The sequence below is a fragment of the Trachinotus anak genome, unplaced genomic scaffold (genome assembly GCF_046630095.1).
Source record: "Trachinotus anak isolate AG129_WGS33_773 ecotype Australia unplaced genomic scaffold, CSIRO_AGI_Tana_v1 ptg000002l, whole genome shotgun sequence".
Lineage (NCBI taxonomy): Eukaryota > Metazoa > Chordata > Actinopteri > Carangiformes > Carangidae > Trachinotus > Trachinotus anak.
Window position 1 is genome coordinate 11,561,061 of NW_027273853.1, and position 26,017 is coordinate 11,587,077.

Consider the following 26,017-nt stretch of genomic DNA (forward strand, 5'->3'; position numbering starts at 1 on the left):
GCATTTTATTTGGAGGCTTTTTACTCTCGTAGCTCTCATGACTGACACAGATCATAAACCATACCACTCTCCACCCCACCCTCTGACCTTCAGAGAGAACACAGGGCCGTGGGACAGGGCCCTACATCAGCGGCTGCTGGCTTTCACAGATCCACCTCACTATCCAAGCCCTTCAAAAATCTGAACATCCATCACTGAGGCACTTAGTGCAGAAGCTAGCTGGAGACTAGCTCTCCTTATTTAAGATCCATAGCTGATGCTGTAGTATCTAATGGACTCAACTTCATGGACCTCTCTATGAATATACAGTAGCTGAGTATATAGCCTGTGTCTATTTCTGAACATCTGTGAATAGAGATATCCATCATTCAGGAGCTCGATGTGTTTCACCGATTCCTCCCTTGTTCAGAAGGATATGGATGTGTGTCTTTACCAGTAGCAGCCTCTTTGACTGTAGATATATAGTCATAGGGGGCATTAAACAACATGTAACGACCTCTCCACTGATTACATGTATACTTTCACAATCAGAACAAGATCAGTAAAGTAGGATTCAGTCTTTTCAAGGCTGGGGCCGCTGCTGTTTTCAGGAGATAAACTCACACAGTGTGGGATGTTTCAGATGTTTATGATTCTTATATTTTAGGTGGTAGGTTCACAGTTCAATTCCTGCTGGCAGTACCTACCACAAGTGACTCCTACTGTTCGGTTGAAGCACCGTGCCACCTGCACAGGAAGGGATGTTGTAGGATCTGAAGTTGGTGAAAAGCGTTAATCATAAGTTTACTTGTGTTTCTGATCCCATGCTCACGCCTCACACTGAGCCCTCTTGTAGAAAGCAAATAAAAGTTTAATAATACACTGTAGCTTGTACAAAGTCAACTCCATGAAAACGAAAGATAATTCTAATAGAAAATCCTGCCACAGTTGGAAAAGTATGTAAGCAACCAACTACCTTAAAAAACTAATTACCTACACATTCCTACCAAAAGATTCACACTACTCCATTCATCTGCAGGTGGCAGTATGCACCATGTAACACAGCAATATGCCAAAAAATGCAGGGCAAAGGAAGCCAGCTAGCAAACAAATAGCAATCCCTGAGGCTGAAAAATTAAGCCAACATGGACGTGTCAAAAACAGCTTTTTTTATGTGGAAGGAAATGCAAGTTTGTTCAACCTCAGGGATGCACACCGTGGATTTTGGTTAGAAATGTTGAATGTTTGCAGAAATGTTTATAAGAAAAGTTGACATGGTACCATTAATATTGTAATATTCCCGGGAACATTAAGGTATTTCTGGGGGCACTACCAGTAACACATATACATGAAACAGAGTTGTCACTCACTCTGAGTAGATGTGGATTAAAAACAAGATTCTGATCTCTTGCCTCATGATCATTTGTTCCCATATGATTCATTTTAACGACTGAAATCAGGGCAATCAACATAAAAAATTGTGAGTTGGAGAAAAATTAACACGACAATTAATGTTGGTTTTACTGAGGACTCGCAGCATGCAGCAAAGTTCATTCACCTCCGTCTCAACAGTCTGTGTTGCCCACGTTTCTCCATCTGCAATCCAAGATTTTCCCTTGTTTCTTTGCCATTTCTTTGCAGATTTCAGTACAAACGCACAAAACTAAATGGTTCTTTAGCACAGCCACAATCTAGAGTTTGTGTTCTCATGCATTTTTGAAGGATTGTCTGTCACTACAAGTCTCTCCGTTGTTAAGTTTTCTGTCCATTGTCTAAGCTGATCTGTTTGCACTGTCTCTTTTTGACTGTAAGTGGCCTCAGGTGTCACTTAAATACATCAGTTGATGCTGAGGGAAGACTGTGGAATACGATGCTGATCCCATTCTGATTTTCCATATGAAACAACATTACCTGCCACTCTTCCTCCTTTTTGAGCTCATCTGTTCCCAGAGGACATGGTGAGGTGGAGAATAAAGGAAAGATATGATGGAGGAGTGAGATGAAAAGGCCAGTTATGACAGGCAAAGGAAGAGAAGCAGACAGCAATTGGGGAGAAGACAAACCCCAGTTCCTGAAAGGATAGCATGGGTGTTTGTCAGTGTTTGTCACTCAACGGTGTGAAAACGCTTTCTGACACCCATTTATCACTGTATATTTAGGAATCAGAATTGTTAGAAGGAAATCACGACTTTGAATACATTAGCATCTTCCCCGCTGTGCAAATATCAAAGCTCAATGAGGCTTTATATCCCTGTCCTCGAAAGAGAAGGCCACTCAATTGTTTAAATGTGGAGAACTAACTAAACACTGTACTCACGAGGCTAGATCCACTTATTGCCACTATCATAACCAGCATGTAAACACACTCAGGCGCACAGGTGCATGTGTGAATCCTCTCCGTCTCACACACGCACACACACACACGCGCACACACACACTGAGACACATGCGAGCAGCAATAGATGATGTTTTTTTATGACTCTCTTCCAGAGCCACCTCTCTCACTGGGCATCTACTGATACCCATTAATCATGAGCTCTCTTGTATTGTCAGCCCAGCCTCCCCAGCCTCTCCTCTCCTCTCCCCCTCCCTCCCTACCCTCCTCTCTCTCCCTTCACTTTCAGCCTGTCAGTTAACAAGCTGTGACACTATGACAGTGATGTGTGTGCGAGTGAGTGATGCCTGGCTGCAGCCCTTATTGGAAAGGTATTGAAATGCTCCGGCACGAAGGGGGTGGCGGTGGGATTGTGGCTCCCTATGACAGAATGTAAAAATGGCAGCTTCGCCTGGCTATTCAATTAAACACGGAGGGAGATAGACCAGCTTTGTTTTAGGTTGCCCATTTGAAAATCTGATTCACTGTGGCATACAATCAGCTCTGTAGCAAAAATCCCATGTTTTCATTGTGCACAAAATGAAGAAAATACTGTATATCTCTATGTGCAAAAAAGCATCACTCATCTTCTCTCTCTTTCTGCCTCCCCGTTTCTGTATGTGTGTGTTTGTGTGCACAGGCTCAGTGTCCCTCAGTGTGTTCCTGGTCTCCCTCGCAGTGACAGTGTGTGCTGTTTGGCTGGTGGCTCTTTGTGGCGTCTGTGGTTGGTGTCAACGCAAGCTGGTGAGTTTACACACACACACGAACACACGAACACTCAAGCCTCACTAACAGAAATACTGCGGTTCCCACTCACATTTGTTGCCATCCTAACATGCTTTAATAATCAGAGCGCCTTAATAAATATTGTCTGCTTAATAAACATTGTCTGTTGTGAGTTTACTAGAGAAGGACACTTTACTGCTCTGGAGATAATATTTGCAGAATGTGTGCAAATATTATGAAAATCTGTGCAAATATTATGTGCAGTCTCGGTGAACTGAGAGTTTTCTATACAAGACAGTTTTTAATGAAGACATATTAAGAGTTGTGGAAGACAAATTCAGATCTTTAAGTCATTAAAAGAACCAATACAACATGAAAAAGTACTCATTCAGTCCTTTACTCAAAATCCTTATGTACAAACATATGGAAGTACTGTATAAGCGGTGTAAAGTGTATGGAAACCAAGAGAGCTCCAGAGTATATAAGATAAATCTTAGAGGTTGTGAGATGATTAATGGATTAGGAGGAAGAAACAAATGAAGAAAAATGAAGTTCTGTTATGAAAATGTGTTTTTATTTTTCAAACTTGGAACTGAATCTTTGGTTATGTTATGAAATATTTAACAATTTTACATCTTGCAAGCAATTATTTCAATGAGACATTTTTGTGGAACCTGTGAAAGACTTGTGAGGAGCTGTGACCAGACACCATTGATTTGTAATGGCTCACAAGCCAGAAGGTTTGGAAGCTATTTGTTTAATCTTTGCAGATGATGTTTTTTTTTTTTAAGTAAAATCATAATCTGAATGTAACTACCTTCTGTAACTGTTAAATAAATATAGTGGAGTATAAACTACAATATTTCTGTCTGAAATGTGGCTGAATTAAGTTTCATAAAATGGAAATAAATACACAAGTAGAAGTACTTCAAAACTGTACTTGAGTGACTATACTTATTTACTTTCCACCACTGCATATTACTGTAGAGAGATGGCCGCAGTTAAATCAGTGTCACATGACCACAACAGCAACAACAGTCCAGACTCAAACTAATTACTCTCAGACATTAGCAGCTACAACATTAGTAAACTGTGCTGATACAGCATCAGAGCCAGTCCACTCATTGAGGAGAAACAGAACACAGATCAAGCAGACTGACCTCTGACAGAGGGCATATCATTGTGATTATGTGGTATGAAATGTGATTGATTAAAGGGAGGCAACTAGTCATTAGGCAGACAGAGCTGTACGGCTAAGTGCCACTTCACTTGACTGATTTTTTTTAGATTTGCATGCCTTTAAAGGTAATTGATTTCTGATTCATCCTGTGCTTGTACAACCCAGAAACACCAGTCACCTATTTCAACTTTAATGTTGACTCAATCTCTTACTTGTTTCAGCTCCCAATTGCACTGCTGTGAAACTTATTGGTCCGCAGATGGCAGGATTTGGCGTTGCAGCAGGCTCTGCACACCACACGCCTCGCTACATAGTGTAATTGGCATTGCTATTGAATCACCAGTAAGGTGACTGTTCCTAGATTACTCGTTGATGCCATTATGATATATATGAACCAGGGGGGAGAAATGGTCTGTGCTGAAATGAACGTGCTACAACACAGTCTTTCTATTGTTTGCTTCACTGCAACATTGTGTTATATTTGATATTCCACTTTGAAGTAAATGGAGCAGTGAATGACTCCTAGTTTCCTGCTGTGGATGGAGGTAGTTCTGCTGCAGCACCTTCGAAAGTCCCCGAGGACCTCTCCAGAGCACTGCTGTAAATGGATCTTATTTCCATCCTGTGACAGAGCCTTGCAGCCGCCACAGAGCAACAGCGGGCTGGGATAGGGTGGCGATCTATTGGCCTTATGACCCTGTGAAGGCCACTGTCAACCACATCGTCATACACAAGATGATGTGCTTCTATCTCAGTGGAGACACTGTTTGTGTATGCCTCATTTTTCTTTCATACATCTTACCCTGAGCTCTTATTTGTGCATGTGTGTTTGTGTGTTTGTGTGTGGTGGTGGTGGTGGTGGTGGTGAGGTGGAGGGTACCTTAGAGTGGCACTAAGATGTTAATTAAAGCCTTTGTAGTCTCAGACCACTTACTTTGGGGAAAATGTCAGCTGCCCACTGCTGTGAAACCACATCAAACAAGCTGCTTCATGTACAAAATCATAAAGTGTGACTGAGATAAATACCAGTCATTTCTATTATGATAAACGTGTTAGTGATGACACACTGTGCTCTGACAAAGCACAAATACGACTAATCTTGTTAAAAATCATTTTCTCACATTAATATCATCATCCTTGAGGTGTGTTATTTTCTATATGCGACTAACAGCCATGAAGGCTCAGCAGCTATACAATCTGTTCTTCTAAAAAAAGTCCTGTTACAGAAGCTCCCTCACTTCCCTTGATCTCTTTATCTCTCTTTTTTTTCCATGGTAGCACTTTATTCCCTGAACACATGATTAGAATGTATATACAGAATAATTTGCATAAATGTGGTTACTTTGAACAGAGCCACCTCATTATAGATGCAGACTGTATCCAGTATACTGTAAAATCATGCAGGCTGATTTTCTATGCACAAAGATTCCTCATTAGGTAAAAAGTGCTCTGTACTTATCGCTCATTTTACATAAAGCTACGATGGCCCAGTCCACATCTAGAACTTTTATTTTTGATATTTCTGAGTGTACTCTTTGACAGTGTCAGCTTTCATAAGAACAAATTTTTGCCAGAAGCTTCACGTGTCATTTGCGAGTGGGTCCATGCCAGTTTTGGTTATGATTCATAGGTTAATAGACAAGACATTTTGGGTGAGTGTTGCTTTTGGTGTTTTAGCTTTGGCAACCAGTGCAATGGGCTTTATTTTAAAAGTCCTCATGTGCAGTCATCCCGAAGCCTTCCTCCTGCTTGGCTTTCTGTTATCTAAACCCCCTGGAAGTACTGTGCATTGAATGCTCCCGTCTCCTTCTGTTGGCCTGCGAGTCTGTTTTTAGAACACATGCTAAGCCTGTGTCATTTTTCTATTTCTATTATTCTTGTGTATTGATTGATTTATTGTTTTCCAGTCCGTCTTTATGATATATACAAAGGTGGTTAAAACAACAACAAAACAAAAGCAGAAATTATAATACCATGAGTTGCATGGTTATTAAGCTCCTGTGTTGTGGGGCTGATGATTGTCAGCAGGGGCTTGTGTTGTAGGTGTTGGGTGGGATTTTCAGATATCAGAGGTGGTGCAGCTAACATCTGTTTGAGCAGCAGTGGCTGTTTGGCATTCAGAAAACCTCTGCCTGCTCCTGTGAGCCCTGTGCTGTTTGATCCGTGACATAGTTGTGTTGGAGTTGAGATTGGACCTGACCAGATTCACAGCCTGATTCAATCCCTGTTGGGCTTGAATCAACAACCTTCAGTCTTTTGGATGCACTAACTGGGAGTTAGGAGTTCACAGTTGTTAGGAAGATGATAGTAATTATGCCACTCAGAGGAGAGAAAAGATGTGTAAATGAATAATTATAGAACTTCAAAGGAGAATTGTCACAGTCCTTGGGAATTTTATAATAACAGCACATTATGAGGATCTGAAGTCTTGACCTGTCACATTTAAGTGTCAGATGATGTTGGCAGTGTTCCTGGTGATATGTAAATTTATACGTGCTTGTGATAACACGCTTCTCAATGTCAGTGTTTACTACAGGAGGTAGAACACAGGTATAAAAAAAATCTTTTTACAGATGCTAAATATGAGCGATCACTTGATGCTTTAGCAGCGGACGACCATTTTAATAGTGCACTCCTCTCTAATTATGGTGTGATGTGGATAATATTGAACGAGCATGTAGACTCTTGCTGCCTGCTAATTTACAGCAAACAAACACAGCTGGGTGTTGGAAGGCAGTGCACTGCCAACTGAGCCAGAGAGAGTGGTAGTTTCACTCTGTCTCCTCTCAAGTCTGGATTCTCAAAGAAAACCCTCAGCATCACCCTGGGCAGTCCAGCACCAAAGTCTCACTCATCTGTGGTGGTAGCAAAAAAAAAAAAAAAATCTGCATGTAGAGCTTCAATGGGCCTCCTTCCAATTTTTATACATCAGCTGTCACATAAGTACAAATTAAGTAAAATCAACTACTAAATCATCAAGTAACCATCAAGTCCATGTTTATAAGACATTTTGACAGAGTTTGCACAATCCGAAGTTTCAGCATATTTCAACGTAACTTCTGTGTAAAGCTTTCACTATGAGGTTTTATAATATTGCAGAAAATAATTTTTTTGTCTTCATTATATCCTGGCCATATGACAAAGCCATCTTATTCCTCCAAATTAAACAGCAACAGAAATTGTTTTTCCATGCCCTCTACAGCAGCACATAAAAGTGTTTTCTAATCTGATGCCCCTGTTGGACGACATAATTTGTCTGAGCCTTAAACATCACTGTTGACAAATCAGTTTTATGATGGGCCATCCTGTAATCTATTTAATATTTTTGAACTGCAGCATAATTTGGTTCATGTAGACTAAATACAATTTCCATTGCCTTTTTATAATATAATATAATAATAAATATTATATATATATATATATATATATATATATATATATATATATATATATATATATATATATATATATATATATATAGAGAGAGAGAGAGAGAGAGAGAGAGAGAGAGAGAGAGAATTAATTACATGACTAAACTGATCTGTTTTGAGCTTAAATGGTAAAACATATACTTGTAACATTGGTTTTTCTCTGCTTTTAAAAATAATGTGTCTGTGATTCTATCGTGGTACACAGTAATGTGGCAATGGTTGGGGGCTGGGGACATATGTGTGACTGTGAACTTTGTGCAAATTGGGAACATGAACTAGTGCATTTTAATCTGTGTGAGGGGAATTTTGAGCCAGATCTTGTGAAGTGTGCACATACACTGCTCTGTGCTCGATGCTGTAGGGATTATGGCATTTCATAACAAAAGTAGTTTTAGTTTCCAATATGTGCTAGCTGCAACATAGTATTAGCTTAATAACACTTCAGAAACTTCCAAATATAAACCACGATATAAACCAAATATAAACACGATATATATATAAATATATATATCGTGTATAAACCCAGTATTAAAACTGAAAACACAGGATTAGAACCTGCTATCACTTGCAAACTGACTAACTGGTCTTTTCCAAGCATTCAGGGAGTAACTTTACATACATCACTCAGTCTAACTTTTCTGAGACTCCTGAAGATTTTGCTGAAGAGGTTGTAATATAGTTCAGAAGCTAGAATTAGTCAAACAATTAATTTGGCCAACACCAAAGCTTTATTTAGAATGTAACATTTCAAAATTGTACATAAAAACAAACTTAATTCTAGGTTTTTATTCCCATTATTTGCTCACTTTCACATTGAGGTATTGAGCTGATTGTCTGTATTGTTTCTTGCCTCATGTCCATAGAGCTGGTGGCTTTGTTATGTTCATCACTCTGGATTTCTGCAGCCTCCACACCTACCTTGTAGATAGAAGCAAGGAGTTTGTTTTCCAGTCTTGTGAATGAGCTGGAAGAAAGGTGTGGAGGAGATGGCTTTGAAGCTGTGTACATCTTTGTGTGTAAGTGTGTGTGTACGTGTGTGTGTGTGTGTGTGTGTGTGTGTGTGTGTGTGTGTGTGTGTGTGTGTGTGTGTGTGTGTGTGTGTGTGTGTGCATGGAAATGACGATTGTGGGACTCAGTGTCCACTGCAGAGTCTCCTCCTTGTTTTCACATCCAATCCACTTGGGACTTCCTGCCACTCATTGTTTCTCTCAGTTCACTTTTCACACCATCTCTTCATCTCACATGCCATCCTGCATTGTCCTTGTTTTTCTGTTTTTTTTTTTTTCTAAATTAGATTTCTATTTTCAGTCCCCCCCCCCCCCTTTTTGTACTGGACTCTCACCCATCCTCTGTATCTTCCCACCTTCCTAAAAATTTTACGATAGTATTGAATCATACATGAGTTTCCTTTGATAGCTCGTCCTCGTCTGACAGAAATTCAGTCAGCTCTGCCTTCCTAGAAATTGTCATGCAAGAACACAGAATCTATTGTGGTGCTAATGTATAATGATTTTTTGAATGGGGGAGAGTCTACCTCTTGGGCATGCAAATGTTTTTCAGCTGTGATGGTGGATTGTGTGCGTTATTGCGTTTTCAGAATGGTATATGAAATTATGTGGTGCCGTTTCACGTATTCAGCCAGCACGTCAAGCCAATGATGAGAGCTATCACATGCCTAAAGCAGACTATAAAAAAGCAGGCGATAAAAGATCATGAATGCTCTCGATAATGTGTCTGCTGAGAACACACTGACATGTGATGTGTGCAGTTTATAGACTTAGTGCATCCAGGGCTCTGATGGTTTGTAAAGCGACTGTTTATCTAGAAGTCAGTGTGTAAATTACAAACAAACCTCTTGTATGCAGCTGTTTAACTAGTCGTTCCTGTCCGATCTTTGTTTATTCATTTGTTGACCTTTCTATTCCAGGTTACTGCTGATTATACAATAGATGAGCGGCTTTTGTTTCCTTGTGTGCGATGGATATCATTTTTGCTCAGTAGCATCATGGAGGGCTTTATCATTTTTGCCCAGCAGTGTTCTTGTCAACTCTGTCTTTGTAACAAAACAAACAATATCCACAGCCATAACACTGTGGACTGTAGTCTGAAATGATATCTGTGTTATCTAGCCCTTGTGGAGTCTACATCAGCCTGCCTGTCAGGTTTTGAAGCTCAATATATAGGCTGTGGTACGATCTGCATTTCCATACGCTCCTGCTATTTATGAACACTGCTTGCATCATAGATCTGAGTCAGTTCAGTATCTGTCAGAAACTCATACATAACCTCTGGCTGATTGCCTCTCTGTATTTTTAGTTTAGTGCTTGGATCAATGGGTTTGTGTTTACATGAACAGGTTAGAGGTTGGCCAGTTTTATATGCTGGGCATATGCTACTTTCTCTTACAGAGCACAGACTAGACAGGGGGTCACCTAGCTTTTTACAGGCACCTTTTTAAGAACCATTGCTCTTGGTGTCTTCTTTGTTCATGGTGTTGACTAATCAGGTCTAGAATTCTACATGAACCTAAAACTGAGACCGGGACCTCACCGATAATGGTGCTTTATAGAAACAACCTGACTGAACCTGACTGATGCTGCCAAAGACCCAAATCCAACCCCAGACACAAAGTAATGTGTTTTCTTTGCACAGGCAGCAAAGATTTTCTCACAAACAAAAAATCAGTCAGTGGTAATAAAATATATATACTAGGCCAACATAATATGTCATGGCAGTCCACCGGCAAAAAACACAAGTAGCCTAAATTAGCAAATGAGTCGTTACTTTCTAGGTTACATTTTTAGTGGAAACAACACTAAAGTCTGTCATAATAATAAATTATCTGTCTTCTATCTTAACTCAGTCAGGCTTTACCAAAATCTGCCTTGTGATTTGCATGATGAATGAGGCTGTTGTCCTGTGCATTTCACATGTGCTCCAACAATTCAAACGGTCACGATATAGAACTGAATCATATACAGCATTGTAATCTGTGCAAAGGCTTTTATCCAGTAATAATTTTTCCAAAGTGCCAACGTCTTTCCTGAATCACTGGAAATTATGAGAAGTTTCCCTTTTGCAAGTTCTTGCTTTATGTCACCTGTTACTAGTCGTAACCTTAGCCTGGTCACACATTTTATTCTTTGTTGAGCAATTCAGATTGGTCTGATGTTGTGGTGGCTGTTTGTTCCTGTTGGAGAAATAATTAACCAACCAGAGTTTAGTTGGCACGATTAAAAGAAGTCATTTAATAATTATAATTATTTAATAATTAAAAATAGAAAGAGCCGATATCCAAAGAGTGGATGAGATTGATACAACTCTTCAAACTGTTGTAAGTTGACTTACTGACTTACTGAAATAACACCTCTTCAGTCAATGTTAAAATACCTGCTCATAGAAATTACAACCACAGTTTCTGTGACACCTGAAAGTGAAAGCACCAACGAGTCACTCATTACTTATTAGGTTAGTTAATTGCGCAGAGCAATTAACTGACAAGAAATCAGGTAACATGAACACAGTGTCAAATATTTTTCTACACTTTTCCTGGAGGGTAATTGTGTATGTATTCGAAACACATGACACACATTGACGGGAACAGTCCGAGAAAGAAAGAGACACAGAGATACATTTTAAATAAATTATATTTGGAAATGAATAAATCTGACCCCAACCTAATCTGAAAACTGTATGCGACAAATTGGCCAGAGCCTGACACAAACCTGACAGGTTGTTGCCGGAGTTGGGGGTAGAGACCTCATTAGCACTCTTGTGAGGTCTGGTAAAACTTCTCATGGCTTATGGGATGTTGTCTATTTTGTACATAACCATGGTCCAATCTGCAGACACATGCTCAGCCAGCAACAAGCAAGTCCACCACAGGAAATGTCCCCTTCAGCCAATTTAAGATTCAAGACATCCAAGCCAAGCCATGATGCCAACTCAGTGTGTTTTCCTCCCACTCATTTTCTGGGCAGGAGAATCCTTACCTATCCTCGATGTGTATCAGAGCATCACTTTCAGGGAAGCACGGTATTTTGGGGGGGGGTTGGACAGATTTAGACTGATCCCCTCCCTGTTCCACTTGTAGCAAAGTGTCAATAGAGATTACCTGCATTGTGACACATGTGGAACACCTTTAACTGTAATGAGCTTTTCCAGTAGATTGCGCCCAGCAGCCCTCACTTTTCCAAGCCTTTAAATTGCCATTATTTCCATGGTTACAGCAGGTCATGCTCTAGCTATTTGAAATCAGGCTGGTGCAGGACTTTCTAGAGGCTTCTCTCCAGTACCCAGCGGATTACCTTAAAGAGGCAATTGCCATGTAAATTTCAGGGTGGTGCGAGTGATAATCATAGTCAGAAATGGCTCTCCACAGCAGATTTGATTTGACTTTGATGAGTGTAATCAGGAGACCATCAGGTAAAGGACTGATGGCACAGTGTTCCTGAGATAATAGGAGAGGCATTTACACTTGAAATTAGTATAGCAAAAACACAGCTTCAAAGGGCAGATCCGAGCTAACCTTTTGTTTCTCTTCTTTCTTTGTCACCCCCTCCCTCCGCTCGGCTCAAGGGGAAGAGGAATAAGCCAGGAGTGGAAACAGCAGACACTCCAGACTCGGCACGTGGGCGAGGGGAGAAGAAAGCCATCAAGTAAGTGCCTGGTAACTGGTTGGGGTAGAATAATCTGGTGATAATGAACTCCATTTGGTTCAGCTTTGAATCCCTCGATGTAGACTACACAAACAAGGCAGAAAATGAAGCCTGGTGTTTTATCTCAAGGAGCACAATCTCTGCAAGAGCATGTTGCGGCAGACATTAAATGAAAGGTTAGTGATTTAATCAGTATAGATTAAATCTGCATTATTTTACCTGTGAAGCTTTTGGCTGGATGGGTCTGTTCCTGCACTTATCTTATGGGTTGTAAGATAGGTCTCTCTTAAGTGCAGGCCTTTAGGAACGCCTCTGCATTGCTTAAAATGGTACAGGTTTAAGTAAACGGAGGGGGCCCGGAACTCCTTTTTCTGAAACCGTTGCAATATAAATGTTTGGGAGGATTTCAATCTAACATTTCTTACAGGGCTCAAACTAAGATTAAAGTGTTTTCTGTTCACGGTGAAACCAGACTATAGGTCAGTACCAGAAAATGTCAGCTTTGTAGTGCTAAGTACAATACTTAAATCTACGAAATGCTTCTATTAACCTGCTCATCACTACTTCTCTTCTATAGCCTGCTGTTGTCTCAGCTGTTTTTGAATGTCTGTGTTTACTTTTCATTTTCTGTACGGACGGTTTTTAGGCACTAAAGATGGGCTATGTGAATGTATTCTGACTTGGGTTCTTCAGTCTCTTAATTTCTGCATTTCCTTTCTCACTGCCTCTAGCAGCATTGATGTGCTCTGTTGGTCATTTCAGCCTCAAACTCCTTCTCTTCACGCCTTGCCTTTCTCTCCTGCTCTGTCCCTGTGCTCCAGCTCTGACCACTGCTGTGTGACTTGTATGACATCAGTGATTCTGCTCACCTTTCTTCCTTCTCTACTTTGACTGTCTCCGATTTATCTCTCTGCCTTGTGTCTCATACGTTCATGCGTTCGCTCTGCTCACACCCAGGATGGGGCCCAGACTTCTTAATGTTTACTCAAATGTGTTTCATCAGTGGTGCCGTGCTAGGTGAACAGAATGTAATCACATGCTGTATGTATTCATCAGATTATGACTTCCTCTTTTCTTGCTACCTGTCTCTTTTCCTCTCTCTCTCTCTGTGTTTGCTACAGCACATTGCTTGTGAATACCTTTCCCCCCCCCAGGCTGCCCCTTTGTTATTTTTAAAATCAAACCACCATGGTGATTTGTCAACTTCTGGTAGAAATAGACATTAATCTGGGGCTGTTTCTGTTTCAAACTCCTATTCAGTGCAGTTGTAAGACCAGTTCTCTCCCTCAAACCAAGCCCTCGCATCATCTCCGAAAGCAGGAGCGGATCTGTTGCGAATGGTTGGTTGGTGCCAAGGCTGTCCATAGTTGTGTTGCTCTGACCTGTCTCTCTCTTTGGCCACAGTGATCTAGACAGAGACTTTTGGAATAACAATGACAGCAGCACAGTGCAGCAGAGGTGGAGCTCCTATCCGCCCAAGGAGTTCGTACTAAACATTTCTCCCTATGCCCCATATGGAGATCCTCGCCTCACACTCAAGTGAGTCTTGGTCCAAGGCTGGTAAGAGACTTCCCCCTGAGCAGGGCTGTAACGAGGCAGGGGCAGAGCCACTCTCCCCTTTCCCTTCCCTCCCATCCCTCTTTCCTTCCCTCTTACCTTTCCTTTTTCCTTTCCTTTCCTTTCCTTTCCTTTCCTTTCCTTTCCTTTCCTTTCCTTTCCTTTCCTTTCCTTCCCTTCCCTTCCCTTCCCTTCCTCTCCTCTCCCGTCCTCACACCACCATCCTTTCTAGTTGTGCAGTCACCACCATTAGCCACTCATCAAATTGAACCATTGGATGTGGATTTTATAACATCTGACATCTAATTAAATCCACCTAGATTAATAATTTGAATTATTTTTCTATTCCTTAAGACACAATTTACTCATGTGTAACTGGCAACATTTATCCAAAGACCTTTTGAAAAAATCCCATTGCATAAATGTCATACTGTGGCAAAATATACACAAACTGCACATTTCAAGACTTATTATTGTTGTATAACAGGATTCCCGTCAACAATAGTAATAAAGACAACAATAACAACCCACCCAATGTTAACAGACTGGAGGGCATAAATGGTTACTAATGATTACTCATAATCTGCTTGGGAAATGTGAGTGTGGGCAATGTCATACAGGCACATTACAGCATCCCTCCAATAGCCATTCAACTATTACTACAGCGTCAAGGCAGCGCAGCCCTGCAAACCCCCCCAGACTAATTTCTGCTGCTACTCCTCACATCCTGTCACCTTTTAATGAACACAAAGGCGCATGTTCAGATGCCCCCCACTCCCTACAGCCCTGCCGGTCCCACTAACTCCTGACCTCTAACCTCTCACCTCTCTCCCATGGAGTGTAACCATGGAGACGGACAACCCTCGTATAGTTCTTCTCCAAAAGATATGTGTATACTTTAACCCACCGTCTCTGTACTCTGTATGTCTCACTGTCCTTTGCTTGTGTGAAGTGAAACCTGCCGGCTGTAGTAGTTGTTTTGTGGAGGGTTGACCGTTATACCAGGTTGCAGTGTGGTGCCAGTGTTCACCTGTGGTTTACATCCATCTGTGGCTTCTCTCTGATCCCCATCAACCCAATATCTAATGTGTACTGCACTAACATTAGAGCACTACAACTTCGTCCCGCTGCCCATCATATTGGGAGATAAGGTAACAGTGTTTGTACTTGATGCAATAAAAGTAATGTTTTTACTCACTAGACACTTGAATCCAATAAACCACTAGCAAGGTCATACCAATCTCCCTTCAGGCACTGAGAGGGCTCCAAGCCTAGACATGCTGCTACCAGGCATCTGTCTGATAAACTGTCTAATAACTGGTCATCTTTAATAGACCTAGCCGTTGAGGACTGTGTGGTAAATTGCCTGGAGAAAGGAGGCTGCAGTGTGTGTATGAACGTGATGGATATATGGATTACTGCCTGAAAAGTCTGCCTGAAAACTCTGGGGGCAGATCTCAGGAAACCATCTTTTGATCCTTGTGTGTGTTTCTTGAGAGCCTCATATTTTTATTTATATATATATATATATATATATATATATATATATATATATAAAACTCAAGGTTGTCATTTACTGTCCACAAAGCTGTTTTTTTTGTTTTTTTAGCAGGTTCTGTTTTCACAAGTTTTTCCTCTGTCCACTAGTAAGATTTTCACTGCAGCAATGCCAAAATGAGTTGTTTTATCAGTAGTAGCAGACACAGGGGGTGACCTCGTGACTGTGACCAATAATAAAGCCAACAGACGGCAGAGAAATCATTTCCTGTTTGAGATTCTCTCGAGATCAGCAGATTTCAATCACACTGGGCCTCATTTATCAAACAGGTTACCTAACCCTGCACAATCAATCTCCATGTTTAGGGATTTATTGGATTTGAGTTTCAATACTATCATTTTTCAATATTGAACTTGTAATATATCTAATGTCACTTGGAAAAGTGGTCGTATTGAATTGACAAACATTTTTCAAATTTAAGGCATTTAGTCTGAATTGTATTTACTGTATATCATTTTTACTGTATAATCAAGTTTGGTCAGTCCAATAATTCTGAGATGAAAAACTGTCAAAGATTATGTGGCTGTATTTCACTTGTAGATCACTTCTACTCTCAGTGAAGTTCAGTCAGAACGGTTGTATATTCCTGCAAATACTTGGTGATTCATGGCTCCATTTATTTATGTTTCTACTTTTAATAAAGAGTAAAGACGTTCACCTTGTGCTCGGCTCGATAAATGAGGCCCATGTCTTCTGGGTTGACCGTTGCTCCAGCAGAGTCATCCATGCTGTTCTTGTGATTGATGACTTATCCACTTGCACTGTCAGGTCAATTGGTCAGAATTAAATGTGAAACGGTGACCTTCAAAGGGACCTGATGCAGGTGTACCACCTCCTGATCCCGCGTTTACACACCAGGCGACAATGTCTTTTGTGTCTCCTAGAGCAGGAGCATCATGCATATTAATGAAGTGTAGTCATGTCACCAGAGGGCACTACTGTGCTTTATTTTTGATCATCACTGCTTTCAGAGTAGACATGACATTTTAAACCCAAAACTGTTTTGAGGGGAAATCTGAATTGACAGCTGCTCTTAAGTTTGAACACTGATTAATTTCTGAACGTTGTATCTTTTTTTTGGAGGTTGATATGATTAGATTGCCCTCATGATCTTTTGTACTGTGTGGCTCAGGTATTTTATTCCTTCCTGTTTACTGTAATTGATGCTAAGTGGTACTCAAATGACAGGTAGTAATATTACAGATTAGTATCTAAAAATGTAGTGTAATCGATGTTTTACAGGAATAGATGCACTTGTATTTAACCAAATGTCACTTTGGATGACTTCCCAGATGAGTTGATTATTTGCTCATGAGACACTTCAGTACAAGTCCTCTCAAGTTGCTGCGAATGAATTGCTTTGTATAGCAGCTCATCTCAAGCCCCAAATGCCTAAATGAATGAGAGAGTGAGAACTAAATGACCAGCATCCACACTCTGTTGCCGCAAGTGAATGCTGGCAGCTGTAGTATTGGTCCTCCAGGCCCAAAAGGAGTGACTTCTTACTGGTTTTCCACCCTCCACAGGCTCCCTGTAATTTCTTCCTCTCCTCCTCCTCTTCTTCTTCCTCGCTCTCCACTCCCTCATCCCTGTCTTCCTCCTCACTGGACTCCAGACCTTTTCATCCACCTGCCTCTCACTTGGCCTGGAAAACTAGACCTGCCCCCTTACACACTCTACTGATCTGTCTCACTTCCTTAGCCATGTGGTTGCTCAATCTATTTTCCTGTGTGTGTGTTTGTGTCTGTCTTTCTCACACTCTTTGGTCTTTTTCTCCTCTGCCTGTCGTTATTCTCCCTCTTCTATACCCTCTATCTGCTGTGGGACCTTCGCACCCTGTCTCTCTCTCTTAGTGGGGCAGTGTCAGGGGGTCAGAAGGGGGCAGCAACTGGGCATGGGGATGATGGGGGGGGTCCTTATCGCAGTGACAGCGTGAAGAGCATGGTCACAGAGGGAGTGAAGGCCGGGAGGTGGCAGACCGTCCAGGGCCACATGCAGTCCGGAGGATTAAGACCCAGCAAGTGAGTTCAGCAAAACAAACAGTATCACTGTGCAAATGTTATTCTTACAAGTTTTTACCTCAGCAGCAGCTATGATTAGATGAGAGTGAGGGAGCATCAGGTCAAGTTCAGCAGGGAGGAAAGTGCAGCTCAGGTGTCAAGGTGAGCACGCGGGCACAAATGAATGTGTGACCACTGGGGAAATGTGAATTCTCGTCATCAAGATAACAATAGTTCCTTTATTTATGTGAGGAACTGCACCGCCTGCAAGTGTACTTCCAACAATGCAGCACAGAAATAGTCTCATTTTCACACACTGACGCCTTTTAATTAAGATTTAGGCTGAAATGTGAACGACATGTTGATCACTGACTGCATGCGTCCCACAGCCATGACGTATGACATGATTTAGGGTCTATATTCAGCGTGTTTTAAATGAGGCAGTTCATTTTCAGTTCTTCATGATTTTTGCACCTTCCTTTGGCACCTCGTGCCTGTGATTTCTTCCTCCACAACACATTACGCTCATCACTACCTCACTCCTCATTCCCTCCTTCTCTCCTCTTCTCATCTTTCTTTTTGCCCCCTGTCTATAATTGGATTCTATTTTCAGGATGCTATAAGTGTCTGTGTCTCTTGTGTTTGTGTCTCGCACCCCATTTTCTGTCTCTCCTCCATCGTCACCCTCAGTTCTTATCGTTACCATCGTTCTCTCCATCTGTGTCGCTGTGTAGAGCCACTCCTCTTCTTTCCCTTTTCTTCTGTTTTGCCCACAGACTGTTTCATTTCTGCAAAACCATCCATTACCCTTTGTATCCCTTCATTTGTGACAGTTAAATATGATGGATAGCACACTAAAAGCCTTATGCAAAATTGTGTTAGGTGAAGTAATGCGAAGCTTAGTAAACTGCACCTAACTGATGTGAATAGCTCTCTCATGACCTAATTCTGGTAGTCTGGGTTACACAGCGATCTGACAGAGAAGAGGATATATTTAGGAAGTAGAAAAGATATAAAAAAAAAAAGAGGATACAGGATAGTGTAAAGCCCACAGAAATATAAGTGAAATAAGATGTGTCACACACCTTCATGTTGATGTGAATATTGAAGCATTTTTAAGAAAGGCAATGAGCCAATTAAACAGCATTTATAAAGGGGAGGAGTGGAAAATGAGAGGCTGACAGAGGGAGGGAGTCATACTGTAGGACTTGGTTGGCTGTTGGCATGTCTCTAGAGGTGCAGCATGTATTTAAAAGACGAAAATGACTTAGAGAGAAAGGAAGAGAGGCTATCAGAGATGGAAAAAGTTGACTGACGAGTAGAGGAAATGGGGATCTCTCATCAGCCCAAAAAACCCTCATCAGGAAGGCCTGGAAGCTGCAAAACTTCGACCCTTGCGCCTCGACACGGTCACTTGGCGCATAACCGCTCCACGCCCGTGCGGACAGTGCACATCCGACCACTGCCCGCGCGAAACACTCCCCCACGCAAACAGCACGCTCAGACCGCACAGACACGCAAGGTGCACACACATCTGACGCACACACGCAGGGCAAGCTCACAGTCTGCACACGGCTGCCCGACGCAGCCCCATGAGCAGTACACAGCACACAGCGATCACTCAGGCTGCACCTTCTACTGCTATTTCTGCTACTGCTGTTACTGCTGCTGCCTCACATTGCTCTCTTTCTCTCTCCTCCTCCTCCTGTTTCCACTTCCCAACGCTCCTCCTTCTGCCTCCTTCTCAACTTTGTCCTCAAATGCCACCCCTCCTTCTTCCTCCTCCTCCCCTTCACGATCATCAACTTCCTGTTGGGATGAACTTTCCTGTATCCATCCTGACGTCAACCTGACTTCTTCTGCTGTCTCTCCTTACTGCCCTGTGCCACCTTGTCTCATTTCTGATGATTCTTTCCCTCTCTCCTACATCTCACCCCCTGACCCCACCACTTCTGACCAACTCTCCTCCTCTCGCCACGGCTCCTCTCCTACATCTTCTTCTTCCTCTTCTGTGACCTCTGACTCCTTCCCTCCTCCTCATCATCCTATCCTCTGCCGGCCGTGGCCCTCTTCGCGCTCTCTTTCCTCCCTGCTCCTCTGCCCTCCCAGCTTTGGGGATCCAGTCTTATCCTATGCATCCACTTTGGAGCACATCCCCTCTGGCCCAGCCCGGCCTCGGACGCTTCTGCGACAGCAGAGTCTTCAACAGCCTCTCATCCACCCATCAGGCCTGGGTCTCAGCCATCCTCCCACCACATCCCAGAGCTTGGGACAATTACACACTGCACCTGGACAGCCTGGGGGAGGTGGGGGAGCTGGGAGAGGAGAGGGAGGTGGCAGCGGTGGTGAGGGTGGGGGTGCAGGTACACGAGGTGGTCCACGGGGTGCACGGGGCAGCCCGGCAGGAGCAGGTGCCTCTCGCTATAGGGGAGGTGGAGCAGGAGGGCGCTCACGTGCCAGTCCTGGCAGCTGGGATTACATGATGGACCAGATCCGGAATCGTGGCCTGGACGTCAAGTCCTTCCTGTGAGTCTCCTGAACTGTTCCTTCATATCTTTATGGAGTCTTTGTAGTGTCACCTGCTTAAGCCTGTGTCTATCTGTGCCTACGTCATATGCTATGCTATAAGTTATTTTATGTATTAGTTTTAATCTGTAATACTTAACAATGTCTTAGAATCAAACAGTTTATAACGTATCTGTGTTTAGGTATTTACTAATCTGCTTTTACCTTTGTGAAACTCTCTTCTGTGCCTCTTCTTTTGGGTGTTTTCTTTCAGTTTGTATGTGATATCCAGGGAAGGATATTACTTCTGTCTGACAAAATATGTACTGTACTTGTGTGCATACATGTATAAATGTGTATTATGTAGGTGTGTGCTTTGTGGTTCACAGTAGTGTGTGACTGTGTGTTTGGAACATGTGCAGCACTTCTGTGCACAAGATGTGGTCATTGCTTTCACCATAATGTCTAGTATATCCTGCTGTTGTTATGGAGATATATTCTATGTATCCAGTTTCAAATGCAATTCAGTCCATCTCATAACTTATCATGCTCATTCAGGATGGTGATGTTGAAAACAGAAGAGGAGGCCAGAGGTTGGCTTATTTGAAAAATCTATTATTAATGTTAATAAGCTAGAGTTATGAATGTAAATAAGCCATTGTCTTCTGCTCTAAGCCCTGTTGTTGTATAAGAGACAGATCAACATCTCATTTTATCAAGACGCCATAGATCACATGCTGATATTCGTAATTATAGATTTTTTTTATTGGGGTGAGGGGTGGGGGCACATATGGTTACTTGATATGTTTTATGGTCCTTTCAAATTGAACATAAACAGAGTTATTAATGAATTGCTACATCGTGAGCAATAATAGCTGTTCAGACGCACAATGCTGTTAACAGTAATGAGTTGAAATGGATTGCAAAGCCTCTCATTGAGCAATCTGTCACAAAATACATTTTTCCTCATTTTAGAAGGAATGACATCATGTGCATGAAAAATAGCAAGGAAGTTGCGACATATTGTGGGCTGTTTCTGTCCCATTCTGTGATGGATTGTTCAATGTTTACACTCTATGCTCTGCTAAACAGTAACATCTGTTTGGATGGCATTCAGCCTGTCTGCTGCAATTGTCTTTGCAGGACAGAGCTACTTGCGCTAGTACATAATATTCATGAGACACTGTCATGAAAAGTCACAATTTATTTTATATTTACACCGTCCCACTCAATTAGATGATGTTATTTCGGAGCCATCCTTTCCAATGACTGTTAAATGTCCTGCTTAGCAGACACACCAGCAGGCCTAATCCATATTTCATGAGTATTTGCAACTAAAATTGCATCTCTTTTTCTGGTAGCACTGTAACTTTCGTGCTAATAGTAAATCTGCGGACATGTGTGTCAGCATGTGTACATCACCATGTGTCACTGTGCATCAGTATAAGAACAAGGGTTAAGCAGCTGTGTAGATTTGTGTTAACCCTGAAGCATTGATCTTATGTCACCAGCACCATTACTTCCTCAACATATTGTCGCTGTAGGCCAGAGGAGGAGGGGGGGGTGATGAGGGAGAGAGCGGTGTGGTGAAGGGATGAGGAAGGACATTGCCAAGGTGCAACATGTATTTAATGTCCCTTTCCAGTGAATGCATTTTACAGTAGCCCTTCACCATTCGTTTTTCTTTATATGTGCATTAAAGCTTCTCTGGGCGTTTGAGTACGACACAGCAGAACTACTGCCATAGACTAACTGATCATTAGCAGTGTAGCACCAAGGTCATGGAGAGCATCACCTATAGCACCTATCATTGTAAATGTGACTATAGCACCTATCTTTGTAAATACGAGATTGAGATCATTCTTGTATATTTCCTTCTCTGCAACAGTAACACCTCATATGATAGATGACAGAGTGGTGCAGTAATAGACATGACCCATTGTTCAAGCCAGTTAATTTCAGTCTTGGCCAGATTCCCTATCTGGGTGAATCATTGCTCAATGAATATGTTGATGTCATTGACACAGATATCTAGCCTTTGGAGCTGTTTGACCAAATGGATCTCTTGGGAGATTGGTCTTCATGCTTTTTCTCTTAAAATCAATAATTTATCCTGGTGCCATTAAGGTCTGTTCCTTCCTCTCGCTTGTGCTTCCATAATGTTCGGCACATTGATTGAAAGTGTTTTACCAATATTCTTGAGTGCAAATGCCCATTCCCAACAGGTGATGGGAGAAGAGGGGTTCATTAACCCTTATAGTATCAATATAAGTAGCATACCATTATGTTGAATGGACCAATGATTCCCAATTGGGGGTATGTGGGGGTACTTCTGTAGTTGCCTGGTGGAAAGTTCATAGAGCTGCTCAATTAATCTGAAAAAAAAGGAAAATACAAAGTTGAAGCTGAATAAACAAACAATAAACAATGAAAGTTGAAAAACTAAGCTTAAAGAAATAGATAACTGCTGAAGTTGTGAGCTGGAATTAAAGCATAAATAGTCAAAATGGGTAATACAGATGAAATCACTTCGAATGAACTGATTTATGTTGGGTGGTGTCAGTGAACTTGACTTCATCTGAAAGTGGTTCTGAGCATAGCAGACATAAAAGGTTGGAAACCGCTAGTAAAGACATATAACAGGGAGATTATTAAACAGGGCTTTATAAAGCTGCAAGAAATGCTTTTGACAGCATGTGAAGAAGATGAAATTGTGAAGTTTAGGGTGATATCTTTCCACAGCCTGGCAGCACCATATTTTCTTTGCGGAGATATATTGTAACCCAGTCAGAGCCTTAAGCTATAGACCCGTGGGTGTGGGTGACAGGAAGGAGGGAAGGAGGCAGTGATGAAGAGGCAGGGAATTAAGAGAAGGGGATAGGGATGAAGGGGGAAAGGGGGATTTGGAGAGCAACTGTGGCAGAATGGAGGAGATGAAATGAGAAGAGTGCAACACGGAGAGTGAGAGAGCAGTGACCCAGAAAACGGTGACATACACCGAGCACCTCAAGATACTGTGCCACTCAAATAGAAACAATTAGTCCAGATCTTCTTAATGAGGCTTAATTAAATCTTAACTCTGGAGAAAGATGACAGGCATGTTCGATGGGAAAGGTGAGTCTGGAGGGAAAGCAGAAGGCAGGTTGAATAACTAGATAAATTACTGCGTGTGTGGGTGGTGTGTGTCTGTGTGTGTGTGTGCATACAGGTCTGTGCATAACTTTTACATGTGTGGAAGCTGATGTGCAAGCTGCTGAATATCACATCCATTAACAATCATTAACTAATCACCAACAGTTCCCTTAATTATTTGTTGTCTGTATGATGTGAACACAGCCTGCACCTGTTGTCAGCACCACTTCATTAAAATCATTACATTATTATTAATTTGACCTTTCAGTTTAAGGTATCTTCTTAATATCCTTCCCTGGACAAAGTGCTCACTGCTCGGGTGTTATTATGTGGTTTTGCGGCTCTTCCCTCTATGACCATTTTCTCTGTTAGTGCCTCCTCTGTTTACTCTCATACGGTCTCTTATTGTCCTGCCGCCTCTCTCATTTCTGTCCTCGTTTTCACCTGAAATGACCTCTCTTTTCTTCTCTCTCCCTGCACCACACCTTCTTTATGTTCGATTTCCCTATCCTTTGCATCTCTGTTCTCTCTTTTCTCGCCTCTCTTTCTGTCTCTATCTCTTATTGAATTTTTTTTTATGGGGAGCCAGCGAAGGGAAGCTGGTGGTCCTGGCTTTGGCCATTGGTGTGGCCGAGCAAGATGACTTTGCCAATATCCCTGACCTGCAGGAAACAGCGCAGGCAGCACCACCAACCAATCAGGAGCCCCCTCCTGAGAAGAGGTACCAGATAACATGTGAGAGTGCTTGTTGCATGTATGAGAGAGAATGGGGTGAAAATGCAAGGATGCGAAGGATATGATTTCGAAGAAAAGCAAGAGATGATTTCAGATTCTAGGAAGAGGAAAGTAGTTTTGTTGTGTAGTGTTCTTGGTGAGTCACTGTGCTTAGGTGCATTGTGCTGCAGACCTGCACCTGAAATAGCACCACAGCTCGACACTCTGTTACAGAAATAAATATGAGAGCTGGCTATAAAACCAAATGTGGAAAAAAAATACCCGTAATGGTGAGAAGAGTAAAGAGATAAAGCAATTTGGATGTTAGCTGTAAAGCAGTAATGAGCTCATAAATCACAGCAGTGAGATGCTCACTGGTACTCCAGTCCTCTTTTCTGCTTTTACAGGTAAAATTTCAGCCAATCAAATAAAACACTGTTTTCTCATGCCAGCAGTCTTTTTTTTCCTGGCCATGATAATTATCTTCCCATATCGCAATGACATTCTCCTCCACCATTTTCATCTCTATTTGTTTGTCTTTTTATTACTGGCTTACAGAGACCTCCCATTGGTAATTGTCGTATTTCCTTTGTATCTTCATGCTTTTATTATCTCTGTCCTTTCTACTCCTATGTTCTTTTTTTCCCCTCCTGCTCATTAGCTTCCTTCAATCACCCTCTGCTGCTCTGAGAGTCCCGTCTCTGTAGCTCCACTGAGGGCCCAGAGAGCCTCCTCATTATTCCACAACATGTTAGTCACTTACATAAACATGCTGCTAAAAATAAACCTTTTCCTTGCCAGCCACCTTACGCACAATCTCCCTTTCTCCCAAAATAATTGGTTTAGCATTCTGTGAAGGAATAGGACTGATTTTTTTTTTCCTTGCAGAACAGTTTAAGACAAACAAATGAGTACAGGGGCGTGTGTCATGTGAGAGGGACAGCTCACACCACACTGTGCTTGTGTTGTTCATTTTCAGCCACGGATGGTAGTTTTGATTATTTGCGCCAGAGCATAACACCACACAGCCAGGGTGTAATCCTGTGTTTGGTCCAGCCCAAGGCAGATGCGACACACTTGATTTCCTCTGCAGTCCAATTAGGCTGTTTTAACCTCACTTTGATTCTGTGACAAATTGGAGACAATTTTGGAGATACATTATGTGACATACACCTTAAAACCAAATGGCAGAAGAAGGTGAACAAATTCTGATTTACCCGTCGCGCCAATTATTCCTCATTCAGTCTTTCATCAAGTTGATGCATGATTTAAAACCAGGGCTCTATTATAATACAGATGCTAATTCTTTTCTTGTCTAGACTGCACAGCTGCAGTGTGAAGCTGCACATGTGGGCTGGAGACATTTATAGGGTCTCTTGTGTCTTCATCCCTGAACTAGTGAGCACCTTTATTTATCATAAAAAGTATGCCTGTGCCTGAGCTATGCTACATCAACAACTAGTGAGAGATTTGTCTTAGTTTGTCGGCCTCATTTTAGTCTCCTGCCCCCAAGCATCCTGTGGCCTTTTCATGGAGTCCACACAGCACTGCGTGGAGCTACAAACCAGCATGAAAGTCATCTTTGAGTAAGAATGTCGCTTTTGTGAACATCAAAAGTATCGCCATTGTTCAGGATTAGTGTGAAACCCGTAGAGCCACAGAGGAGTACGATTTTCTGTGTAATTTGCTGTGCACATTACATCTGGCTTTTCCGGCATTTTATTCACCTGGAAACCACCTTAAATGGGTTGTGAAATCCACTAATAGACTAAACAGCAAGAAGGAACCACAGGCTGCTCCGTCCAGCTCTTGGCCAGCAGGGCTCACCTCGATTAATTGTGTTTGAGCGCATTGTGGTATTTTCTAGATTAACCTGAGGTTCATTTAATTTCAGTCAAAACAGAATGACTGGCAGCTTACAGTCTGTGAACAATAGAGAAGTAGGAAGTGAAAAAGAATCATTTGACTCTTACGAATGTTTCGGCCCTTTACGGAGCCCCTGTCCATCCCTTTCCTGAGCTGTATACTAACTCCACTTGAGCCACGTATTGTTTTGTTTGTTTCATGATAAATTACAAATTCAAATCTATAATGAATGATTTAGCCACACTGTAATTGGTTGCTAAATTTAGAGGCTTGAATAAACACTATAAGTCCACAGTGTATTAAAAATGCAAGGTGTAAGCTTGCTGGGAATATATCA

General features: G+C 41.8%; 1 protein-coding gene across 1 annotated transcript in view; it reads left to right on the top strand.

Moving 5' to 3' along the window:
- The window catches only part of LOC139632551 (synaptotagmin-7-like), a 40,155-nt gene extending 22,818 nt beyond the window's left edge, over positions 1–17,337 (top strand). The window contains exons 2-4 of the mRNA XM_071497491.1: positions 2,994–3,097; positions 12,269–12,348; positions 13,753–17,337. Coding sequence (XP_071353592.1) covers positions 2,994–3,097; positions 12,269–12,348; positions 13,753–13,891 — 323 coding nt within the window. The 3' untranslated portion in view covers positions 13,892–17,337. The remainder of the gene's footprint in view (positions 1–2,993; positions 3,098–12,268; positions 12,349–13,752) is intronic.
- The last annotated feature ends 8,680 nt before the right edge of the window (positions 17,338–26,017 follow it).